The sequence below is a fragment of the Heliangelus exortis genome, chromosome Z (genome assembly GCF_036169615.1).
Source record: "Heliangelus exortis chromosome Z, bHelExo1.hap1, whole genome shotgun sequence".
Classification (NCBI taxonomy): Eukaryota; Metazoa; Chordata; class Aves; order Apodiformes; family Trochilidae; genus Heliangelus; species Heliangelus exortis.
The window spans coordinates 20,769,373-20,781,709 of record NC_092454.1 but is presented as its reverse complement, the minus strand read 5'-3'; the positions used below and the strand labels follow the sequence as shown (position 1 = coordinate 20,781,709).

Below are 12,337 nucleotides of genomic sequence, written 5' to 3'. Positions count from 1 at the left end.
CAGGCAGGAGAGAAGAATGAGGCTCGAAAGGTGCAGCGAGTTGGCGCGCGGAACTCAAGCCCGAGGAATGCTGAAGCCGAAGCAGAGCTCTGAGTGCGCATCAAGTCAGTGCGGTCCTGAAACGGAGCCTCCCAGGGACACGCGATAATGCGGTCCTGAAACGGAGCCCCCAGGGACACGCGACAGTGCAGTCCTGAAACGGGGCCCTAGGGACACGCAATAAGACTGGTGCGCTGAATGCTCGGAGAAGCCTCTGCATGGCCAGGCATCCCGAGGTGGCGAGTACCAGCGAAAGCTGAGCTGGTGCTCATGAGACCTCATCTCCTGCTGATAACAAAGGCTAAAGCGGCGCAAAAAAGCCAGTAAGAGCCTGAATTTTCCCTCCATAAAGGCAAAGAGAAAAAAAAAAAATAACAAAAAATTGAAAAGGCAAAAAAAAAAAAATTTATTGAAAAATAATGAAAATAATGAAATGTTTATAAATTATTGTGAAAATTAAATATTTAAAAAAATAATGAAATGTTTGAATGAAAATGTTTAAATGAATTGTAAATTATCGTATATGTTGAAAAATAATGAAAAATAATGAAATGTTTGAAAAGGCCTATTGAAAAAATGAAGTTCATTTTTTTCAACAAACAACAAAAAGGGGGGAAATGTAGAGAGAACTACAAGTCCTCAGGTGTCGCCGATGATGAACTGGGAGCTTAGGCCCAGTTGTGCCCACTAATTAGGGCCTGCCCCAGCCGGAAATGGGTGGGGCTGAAGGGCAAGATAAAAGGCATGCTCCCAGAAGCAGAAGAGTCAGAAGAAGAAGCAGTCAAGAGATGAAGATGCCTGAGGAGAGGGATGGTGAGAGACCCCTGGAGAAGAACCGAGTCCCCGAGAGAAGGCTCGCCGCAACAATTCTCCCCCTCTACTCCAATATTGTGAGACCCCACCTGGAGTACTGCAGCCAGTTCTGGGGCCTCCAACATAAGACAGACATGGAGCTGTTTGACTGAGTCCAGAGAAGGGTTAAAAAGGCTGAAGCACATCTCCTGTGAATTCAAGCTGAGAGAGTTGGGATTGTTCAGCCTGGAGAAGAGAAGGCTCCAGGTAGACCTTACCATGGCCTATAAAATACTTTTTATATATTAAGCGGCTTATATTAAGGGATTTAATATATATTCAGGGCCTTCCAGTACTTGAAGGGGCCTACAGGAAAGCTGGGGACTTTTTACAAGGCCATGTAGTGATACGATGAGGGGGAACAGTTTTAAACTGAAAGAGGGAACATTTACACTAGACATTACGAAGAAATACTTCAGTCTGAGCATGGTGAGACACTGGAACAGGTTTCCCGGAGAAGCTGCAGATGTCTCTTCCCAGGAAGTGTTCAAAGCCAGGTTGGATGGGGCTTTGAGCAACCTGGTCTAGTGCAATGTGCATGCAGGGGGGTGTAACCAAATGATCTTTTATGTACCTTGAAACTCAGACCATTCTGTGATGCAATGGGAATGACCACAGTTCAACAGCACTAGACTAAAATGTGGTGCAAGATAAATTGACAATCAGAGCAGTCCAAGACATCAGATACTTTAATCCTCTGTACAAGATTACATCCAGACAAGTGCCGCTGAAGGAGGACACTGGGAAAGTCAAACACTTTTCTTTCATGATAGGCCTTCCAAAGCATTTAGCTTTGAAAGATTAGAATCTCACGTATCTTCCAGTCTGGTGCCCACTTGCACTCTGAATTACACTAAATTTGGCATGTCAACATTCAGCAAGACAGCATTTGGGTAGTGAGAAGCCATGACTTCAAAGGGACATCTCAAAACCAAGAGAATACACAGAAAAGTGGCAGATGCACATCAATACAGACAAAAGAAAGTAAATGCACCTGCAGAAAAATAATCTAATTTATGAGTACACAATGCTGAAACTGGACGTAGAATTTACACTTCAAGTAAGAGTTTAACTGACATTAAACACACAGTTATCTCAAAACACCAACTCTGCATGCAGCTGCAACTACAAAAAAGGCCAGAAAAACACTGGCCCACTATCAGGAAGCTAGAGAACTAAAACAAGTGTCACTTTCAAGCTATATATAAAACTTTGGTATGCCCACACTTCAGGTAATGTGGCACTAGTCTTCTGCCTTGGTTTAAGCCAGGGAGGGGGAAGTTTTCACTTGCTTTTCATAGAGTAATCTTCATTTTGTTATCTATTTACATAGCACTCTCCCACCCAAAACATAAAAATACTCAAACCAAACCAACAGTAATCTACCCCTTTCCAAAATCCCTGTGAGGTTTCCCAGTGCCTGCTGGTCCCTTTCATAGGCCACATGAAACACCCCTTCCACTGCCTCTTAGTTAGGTAGTTTAAGAAACATCAAGTAATCAGAGCTGAAGACTTTATCCAAATGAGAACAACTTGTTAATGTATGCCATGGCAGTATATTTCTTTATCATATTTTTCTTTTACTACTAACATAAGAGAATGTTAGCATTCAATGCCTGGTAATAACATTCACATCTTTTCTACAGGCTGACAACCTGTAAACAAGTTGCAGGAATAGTTCAATATATATATATATATATAAATGTTTTTTTTTTCCCAAAAACTGAACAGAAATTGACATCTAATTGCACACGTAGTCAGGAATTCGTCAGAATCCTCTAGAACAATTTTGCAGGCAGCTTCTTTAAAATATTTTAAAACTGCTTCTTTGCTATACTTTTGCAGGTCAGTGTCCTCTATGTTCAGTACGAATGTCATACAATTATATGTAGGAGCAGAATTACTCAAGTATCTCCTTCAAACAGCACCAGGGTTTGGTGGTTGCTGAATTTTTTTTTAGCAAGAAGATTTAAGCTTGTGGTGGATACCCTCTGCTAAAAGATTGACAAGACTTGGCCAGTCTTCACTCTCCCTTCCCCCTTTCTCATTTTGTTCGTCGCCTGAATAAACAGCAGAAACCTCCTTTTCATTACTTTCTCTGAAGCTGACAGTAGCCACCTTTCAACAGATGTTTTCAAATGGTGCCATTTGCCTTGTTGTTGTGGGTATCTATCTATCTATCTATCTATCTATCTATCTATCTATCCATCTATCCATCTCCTTTTTAATATTACATTTAGTAAGATTATTCATTATTACTTCATTTATTACAGAGCTGTCAGCTGTTGCTCCTAATTAGAAGTCAGAAGCCCTTATTCTCATACAACTTAAAAGACTCTATTTTTCTTTTAACATAATTCTAAAAGCTCAAAACAATGAAAAAACTTTAAGTAATATTTAATTCTTCCCTGTGTTTGAAGAAATCTTGCTATAACTTAAAAATAATTAGGTGTGGTTTCTATTCTCTTCTCCATCACCACATGAATTCCTATCCTATTAATGTCAAAATGAACTGGGAAGTTCAGACCATGAAAGTGTAAAAGAATATGCAAACTTAACCCAAAACTGAAGTAGAAATTCAGAGTATTTAAGAATTGAAGTGTGCTTGTTGTCCTGGTTTGGGCCAGGATAAAGGTGATTTTCTGTCTTGTACTTTTGCTTTTAGCTAAGTCTCTTGTAAGTAGTTGCACTTGCTGAAATTAACAGCAAGTTTCTCAGACAGTGTGTGTTTCTAGGACTGATAACACTTGATGTTTATAGTTACTGCTAGAGACTGGTATGCAGAGCCAAGGACACTGCTCAGCTCTGAGGAAAACATAGAGATCCCACCTGCATCCCTCCTTTGGGGAGGAATGGACAAGATAGATGCCAGAATTGACCAAACAGAGTATTCCATCCCATATACGTCATCCTCAGTATAAATTTGAGGGATCACGAGGGCCAAGACAGATTTCCTGCTTCCAGCTTCTGGCTGCCTGCCCTTCCTGCCTTTCCTGCTTCCATTCCTTCACCCTGGCATCATGGAAGGATCCCGTCCGTTCATCTGCCTGTGCTCCTGATCCATGCCAGCCCATATCTGTGTGTTCCTGCCTCCAGTTCCCAACTGCTGCACTCCAGGAGTCCAGCCTGGACTTTCCCAGGGCTGCCCTGCAGCCTCGGTGGTGACGTGAGAGCTATTGGGGGGAAGGGGGGAGGAATGTGGTATCCATTTTCTTGTATATTTGTATATATTTAGTAAATTTTTCCTATTTATCATTACTGTTTCATTAAAGTTGTGTAGTTTAGTTTCCAACCCATAAGTCTCTCTCCCTTATTCTCTCTCCTTTCTTATCAGGGAGATTAATAGAGAGCGTCTGTTACTCGGTTTAATTGCCGGGCCAGTGTTAAACCGTGACACTTGTGCTTTTCGAGCTGAATTTATTTCCACTGCCTTCTTCCTAGAGAGAGAGAGATCCTCATCACTGCATCATTATGCATACCTGCATCCCCAGCAAATACTTTCATAAATCGGTTGGAAACACATCTCCGGAGTACAACTCTGTATGTAGTTCAGATACAAGGGGAAAGTAACACATTTTAGTCATTACAAAATTACTGCAGGCCTGTGCAACAAAAATTCTAGAACTACTCTAGAAGAGCACAAACACACTACGCACCTTGCTTATAAAGAGAAAGTCTTGAAGTCTATGCTCCGTCACCTTCCACTCACACGTTCAGTGAGTTCCATTAGAGGTAACTCCTAACATACTGTCCTGTAAGTAGCAGAAGAGGCTGAAAATACTCACACTTTAGACACCTGGAATTGAGACAGTTGTGAGTGGCTGACGGGAGCCATGAGAAACTCAAACTGGCACTTGACAAAGCCTGAATGGGATTACTGATAACTGGGAAGCTGGTTACATTCCACTATGTGAAAAGCATAACATTACTTCATAAAATTCAACCAAATAAAAGGGTTTTGGTTATATGCAAGTTACACTTTTTTACTGCTTGGAATTCAACAATTAGTTTTACAGTGTCAGCATTGCAGAAGTGGCAAGGAATGCAGCAAACTGTTCCCTTTACAAGTCTGGGAAACTTGAAAGCAGCTAATGTCTGAATTTCGACTGAAGTATTAGAGCTATCAAACCCCTTCTAGGTGTGTTCTGCTTGTGGTAAATGATTCAGTGAATTACAGTCATTAAAAAAACTAATAGCCATAAGCTGTAATTTTACCACTTAGCTTTATTAACTTTTGTCAAACAGATGTAAAAAAATCTAGTTTTTCAAAGTTGTTCAAAGACAGCAAAATTAACTCCAGAGAACATTTTTACCACAAATATGGTAATGCCATCTTTGTGAAACCTCCCAAAGAACTACTTACTACCTGTGGCTGCTCTTTTTTTCAAAAACAATTACCAGGCATGGAGAAGAATGGCAAAAGAGAAGAATATCTAGCCCCTTGCTCTACATCCAGTGGTGGCCCCATGAGAAAAGCACCTAGCATTTCAGGTGTACTTCACCAATTTCTAGTAAATTAATGGCTTATCGATCTTCTAAGCCACAACTGACCTACTTATCATGACACCTTCTGGGGACATGAACAATAACAGAGTTCCATGGTATCAGACACTGTCCTACTGTCTTACAACTTAACATTTACTACAGAATTCAAAGGAGCCCTTTACAGAGGTCGAAGGTGTTGGCAAATTATGCCAGTCACTTGTCTATCACTGTTATTAGGAACACTATAGGAAACTCTAGGCTTATTGAGTGAAAAACAAAAACAAAAAAAAATGAATACTCAAACAGTAATACAAACCTGTGAATGCTTTAAGAGAAAGAGGACAGAAAAAAAAGGAACAGCACATGTACCTGTACATACACAATGGGAAAATGTTTGAGAACACAGCTAATGGCAGTTTAAGACAATCTACATCTGGATTATCATAGTTTTAGTTCCTTGCCCTCTGTGCCTCATTTCCCTACCACACATCTAACTAAAAACTAACACAGAGGCAGCAGACAGACAACTTAAGCAGATGTGAAATCACACCAGTAGTCAAAATTAACTGTAGCTAATTTATTTATTATGACTGTCTAACTCCTATGTAAGCATAAAAATCCCTACCAAAACTCAGGAAAAACTGAGCCAAACAATATAGCTACAAACATTTTTTTTTTTAGTACCTATGTTCAGATCAGTATTGAGAACAATTTAAATAAAATGCCATATACCAAGTCACTATAAAACCTGGAGATTTGGAATATACAACCACAAGCAATTTTTTAAAAATTACATTTGAGGGAACTGTAACTGTTCCCTCTGAAAAAAATAAAAATACTTCCTGAAAACAGAGGTGGTAAAACCAGGAAACAGACATAAGCTTTCTAGCAAGCAAAAATAATCTTCATTTACCTGAAAGCTTATTTGTGCTTTTGAAATAGATTAACAAGTATAACAAAAAATGTATCACAACTCCATAAAAGCCTTCTACCCTACATCTGGAAATACATACTGAAAGCATCTATGCTTCCAAATAATTTTAACCATGCTACAGAGGCATGTAACAGAAGCAAACACTTAGAAAGTTATTTCAGAAAGGACAAAGAAAATTTAAGTAATCCTCCTGGACAGCACTTCTGTAGGAATAAACCCCAGAAACTCTGGATCTAACAATATAATAAACCACATCAGAGAAGAAAGTCTAAATGTTGGAACACATTAGCTCAACTAGCAACAGCAGACTTGAATCCCTGCCTGTGATCTGGCCACTACGGAAGGACAAAGACACATTATGTCTTTACCGGCTTACATAGGGATTAGGTAATTGAGTCAAATGACTTCAATGTGGTAACAAAAATGTCTTAATCACAGGGAACAATTAGATGTATGTCACCAAAGGAAAGAGTAAAAGTACATTACCATTTAAATCTGTCCTCAGGAGCCTGTAAAACAGGGTAACTACACAAACTCAAGCGTATCTGTCCTGATATGAAATTACTGCTACTGGGAGTTGTATGTAAAGATCACTATCATCAGACAGGATTGCCCAGAAGACAGAGGATGCTACAGATCTCTCAGCTCTGGGAAACATCAATTTCACATAAGTTGTGATTTAAAGAAAAAAGTTGCAACCCGGACTGGTACAAAAATTTAGTCTTTCTTGTGTTTGAAGGTGAAACAGTTACCATAATGTTTTGGCAAGAGGAAGGAGAGAGGTGCTGCCAGCAGGTTTTTTGACTGTATGGCTTATCTCTGACCATGCTGATCAGCTGCTTTAGAGACAAGTGAAAAAAATTTCTTAGAGACAATTACAAAGTAACACACCCACAAGCAAGATTTCTTCCTCTCTCAAATGAGTTAGAGGTTATTTAAACTATAGACTCAGGCAGAACAGAAACTGGTTTTAATTCTTTTAATAATAACTGATTTATATATTTTTTAATAATAACTGGATTTTTTTAATTTTTAGTGTAAAACTGGATACTCCTACCATCCTTCTTAAAATTCTGCTCCACTTCTAGCTTCCATTTTCTCCAGTAATAGCACTGCTAAACTGTGCCTAGCTTATTCTCCTTAACAGTTTAAAGTTTTCTCTTTCAAGCACTGACAGCTGTCCTGTTCTTGGATCATTAAAAAATGGGCTCGTTGTCTTTCTTTTTTACACCATTTGATGGTTAATCCCCCAAAATTCAGCATCTTTCCTTTCCTTGAAGCTGAGTGAAATCTTCAGGCACTCTTCCAATTGCAGTAATGTTCATACCTGTTACATTATTTCTGACACAGTGAGATCCAAATTTCATTCCCCCTCCCCACTTTCAGAACAAACAAATACATAATTAATCTCTCTGTGTTTCTAGGTAGCATTTCAGCTCTGCAAAAACAGAGAGAATAGGAACAACCTGAGGAGGAAATGGACAAACACAATTGTACCAAAAAAGTAACGAAAAAACACAAATTAGTCTTCTAAAGGGCTGCAGGGCATAGGAGTTTTATCCTTTTTAAACAAAATACTAAGAATTTATAGAAAAAAAATGTGAAATATTCTGTCTTCAAGTCATTATACAGGATGTGTGGATATAAATTCATAAATGTAAAGCAGTGGGCTGTCATTGTTTGAGTAAAGGAAATTTGTCCACAGACAAATGCCCTTATTCATACTTCAACATGGTGCATCTTCTGGCCCAGGACATTGCAGCAGGTCAGGTGGATACCTTATGGCCCCCTCCTAACTTCCTTAAGCATCCATGTGAAAGGGCACATTTCTCAAGACTGGAAATGCAGTCCATTCTTAGCTATTCACAACCTAAAGCAAAGGCATATTTCAAGCAACATACATAAATTACACTGCAGTAAGTAGTAAATTTCAGTATCAGAAATTATTATAAAAAAGCCAAACTAGCTGACCACTTACTATGATCTTATGTTATATTATATTATAGTTTCTACGAATGTTTACACACTGAGAAAAAACAGATACACAGAAAGAACCCCTATCTAAACAGTGTTTTTCATGGTCCTTTGGCCATGGTTTTAACAATCCCTTCATTTGTACAACATCTATTTTATATTCAGCCCTACAAATCTCCCATGAAACACTTAAGCTTATTAGAACTTGTCAAAATGAAAGAATAAGTAACTTTCCTTTTCAGGATGTTCTGATTTCAAGCTCACATTTATTGTGTTTTCCATGTCTTTGCAATTTTGTTGTAGTGAACAAGTATGACCTGTAACATTAATGTTTCACAGTTTTCACAAAGAAAACTGCGTGTCCGTTAGGTGCTCTTTATATTTAAAGAAAAACTGAGTTATCCAGAACTAATAACTGAGTTCAGAGAAGTGCTCAACAGAACTTGTAGACAAATGGGAAAAAATGCATTCTTTTTCAAATGTCAACATTAGAAAAGTAAAACTTTATTTTTCTCTGGTTTCAGTAAATAAACAGGTAAACATAGACATTTTAAACAATAACTATACCTACCTCTCAAAATGATATTATTTTTAAAAAGGACTCCCTGCAGTCTATACAACATGTGGAAAAAAAAGAAAAGACTAGACTAACCACTTTCACCAAAAGTTTTTTAAACAGTTTTAATTGTGCTTTCAGCCAAGGGTAGCTGGTATGATACTCATACCAAGATATGATGCTGGGTTGAGCAGATGCAGGTAGTGGCTTACTCTTTAACAAACCAGATCTACGTAAGGACCTTCACTTCATTCTGGCCATGGCTTTCCTACACACATACCTCTGCGGTCACAGATATCTCTGTGAGCTACTGGACCTCACTAATCATGTAGAAAAATAGCACATCCAAAGGTTTTCTACTGTGTTTAGTGAACCAAATCATCAATTACTGTCATAAGAAGAAAAGAATCATTGCCCATACTGGATGGCAGAGACAGTCTCTAGGAACAACACAGCTCACAGAGGCACAGGCAGCAAGATCCCCCGCTGGTTACAAATGGCTAGGCTGATTTTGTCTGCCTGTGCAACTCCAGCTCAGGTTTGAAAACCACCTTCTGAAAGGCAATGCAACCTAGTGCTGGCTGTCCTTCATAGCTTTCTCAAAATGTTCCCTTCCGCATACCTAGGACAGTTTCTTCCAGCTTAATGGGAAAAGAATGATCCAAAGCTGCAGTAGCCTGAGCCAGAAGAGGGTACCTCCTCCTCTAGTCCCAACACAAACCAAGCAAACTTCACACTAACCAGGACCCACTAACCTGTGTAACACTGCAGTCTGATTGCTCACCCAGGACCAAGTTAATACAAATGTTCCAAACCCTACAGTTTGAGCAATTGCTGTGAAGTATACTACCAATGTGTAACATATTTACTGTACTGCATGGCATGTGTGATACAGCAAAATATGTAAACCATTAACAGTAATTCAAATATTGTCATGTTCAAGGGTTACTGTCCTCACATCTGACACTAGAAGTGAGCAGAGCTTTGTTCCTCACTTCACTCAGAGGAAAAAAACAAACAAATAAACAAAAAACAAAAAAACACAAAAAAGCACAAAAAAAACCCCACCCAAAACCAAAACAAAAAAACAAAAAAAAACCCCCAAACAAACAAAACCAGCATTGCAATGCCTTATTTTCCAAAGGTATACAAACTAAACAGAAGTATCTATTTAGTATGTCCATATAGATCTCAGAAAAACAGTTTAACAAATTGCTACAGTGAGGTTTTCTGAAACCCCAAAGAGAGATCTGCAGCAGTTATGCAAATGCCAGATTGATCAGATCCTTCACGTGACACCTAAGTTATTAAACACAAATTGAGGGGTAAGGTTTAGTATAGTGTCCATCCAACACCAACCATTATTTAATTGTAGGGTTGAACTGCAGTATGGGACACAAGAAAGACAAGCTGCACAAAGCTTGTCAGCTGCTCATCTCCTGCCTCATCAAAAAAACACACTAAGTTCAGTGCGTTTGACCTCCAGATCTTAGTTCCCTTAAACATATCTGCTTATTCTCTAGCAAGTTCCTGAAGCCTGAAGGAAAAAAAAAAAAAAAATCAAAAAAGACTTGACAGAAAATCCCAGCAGAACCCCACCCCAGTTTAGCAGGCTTCACAGACCTCTCTGAGGCCAAAAACAGATGATTTATTTCCACTCAAGGAACTGAGGTCATGAAGGACCTGCCATTGATTCAGCCACTGTATTTTCCACTTTGATTCTCTCCTACCAGAAAAACATGTAGTTAGCACCCTAACCATGTTACATACACCTCCTTTATTCACGTGTATTTCTAGACAGCACCATACATCCTCCTGCTAGGATATGCTGGGCAAGATGTCACACACCGGATTCCTCACAGAGAAATAACTCATGGGCATTAGCAGCAAGCACTCTTCTTACATTTTAATCGTAAAGAACATCTGAAATAATAACATCAAGCTTTTTGTCAAGTGATAGAAGTGTCCAAAGGCACAATGTAGTGTCATTTTTTCAGAGCATGGCTCATATGCCAAAGCAAATAAGTTATTTCTTTACATTAAAGGCCTCTCCTCCCTCCATCACCTCACCCCTTGGTGAGGCCCTCCCACCTCCCTGCCCAAACATCCACGGTTTTTTCTCTTCCCTCCACCTCTCCCCATGCCCCTCTGCCCCCAAATCCCCTCATCACCCCCACCCACAGCCACCCCGCACGCCTCACTGCCCATCTCGCACCCCTCCTGCTCTCCCCTCCCCTACGAGCCCACCTATCCCTGCCTCCATACCCAAAACAGCCCCTTCCCCGCCCTGCCGCAGCCACCCGAGCCCCACCAGCGGCCTCCACCGCCGCTCGCGCCTGGCGCAACCGCCCTGCACAGGCAAACGCGAGCGCTCCCCTGGCAACCGCAGCGCGCGCCAGGCCCGGCCACTCCCCGGCTCCGCGCACACAATGGGCTCCGCGCGCATCCCCCTACTCGCCCCCTCCCCGCGCCGCGCACCGGGGCGGCGGCTGCGCCCGGCCGGGGTCTGCGGCCGCTCCGCCGGGCCCGCCTCTCCCGCTGTCCCTGCAACACTGACCATCGCTGCGCTTGATCTCCACGTAGATCCCTATCTGGATCTTGCCGAAGTTGGCCGCTGCCATCGCTTCATGGGGCAGCCGGGCGCACAGGGGTCGGGGAGGGAGGGCACGAACGGTATCTGCGGCGACAGCAGCGACCACGGCGGCTCTGGAAGAGAGGGAGGAAGGAAGGGGGGGAAGGAAAAGGAGAAGGGGAAGGAGAGAGGGAGGGAGGGGCTCAGAGGAGAGGGAGGAAGGGGAAGAGAGAAAAGGCGCCGGACGGATACAGCACCGCTCCGAGCTGCTGCGCCTGCGCGCGTGGCCGTGGCGTCACGGCAGGAGCGGCTTCGCGGGAGGCGGGGGCGGGAGCGTCGGCTTCGGCTTCGGCTTCGGCTTCGGCTTCGGCGTCGTCGACCGGTGCCCGCCGTCCCCGCCCTCTGCTCTTCCATCCGTTCTCTGCTTCCTACCTCGGAGGGAGGGCGGGAGTGAGCCTGGGTGATTTCTCGGGTCTCTTTTCACAGGGGAGCTAGGATTCCTTGCTCTTTCCCGCGGCCTCTGAGAGCTACGCCTCGCACACCGGCGCCTTCCCCTTGCCGTGGCGCCGCAGCTGTTTCTTCACAGCCGCCCTTAGCGGCACCTCGGCCGGGCTGGCTCGAGATGGGCGCCCAGCTGACCTGGGACCGGCGCCCCGCCAGAAAGCCCATGGTCAGGAGCCAGGAGAGGCTTATCCCAGCCGAAGGCCGGCTGTGCGAGCTCTGCCTATTGGATCTGTCCCCGCCTTAAAAACGCACCTGTTTGGCACGAAAGGGTGACTGAGCTGCTCTGAAGTTTTAGTGTAATAGCTTTATCTACGTACTGTCTGCTCACACGGCTCCCATGTGTCAAGTAGAGCAGCTTAGAAGCATTGTTCATGCTCCACAATCTGCCACTACCGTGGCACAAGGCTGTGCTGTCAAATGC

General features: G+C 42.2%; 1 protein-coding gene across 3 annotated transcripts in view; it reads right to left on the bottom strand.

The window, feature by feature from the left end:
* KIF2A (kinesin family member 2A) overlaps positions 1 to 11,748 on the bottom strand; it is a 289,833-nt gene extending 278,085 nt beyond the window's left edge. Inside the window, exon 1 of one of the 3 annotated variants that reach the window (XM_071730625.1) lies at positions 11,398 to 11,748. In XM_071730625.1, coding sequence (XP_071586726.1) covers positions 11,398 to 11,461 — 64 coding nt within the window. In that variant the 5' untranslated portion in view covers positions 11,462 to 11,748. The remainder of the gene's footprint in view (positions 1 to 11,397) is intronic. The other 2 variants (XM_071730628.1, XM_071730627.1) reach the window with 2 other exon arrangements.
* Between the last annotated feature and the right edge of the window lie 589 nt (positions 11,749 to 12,337).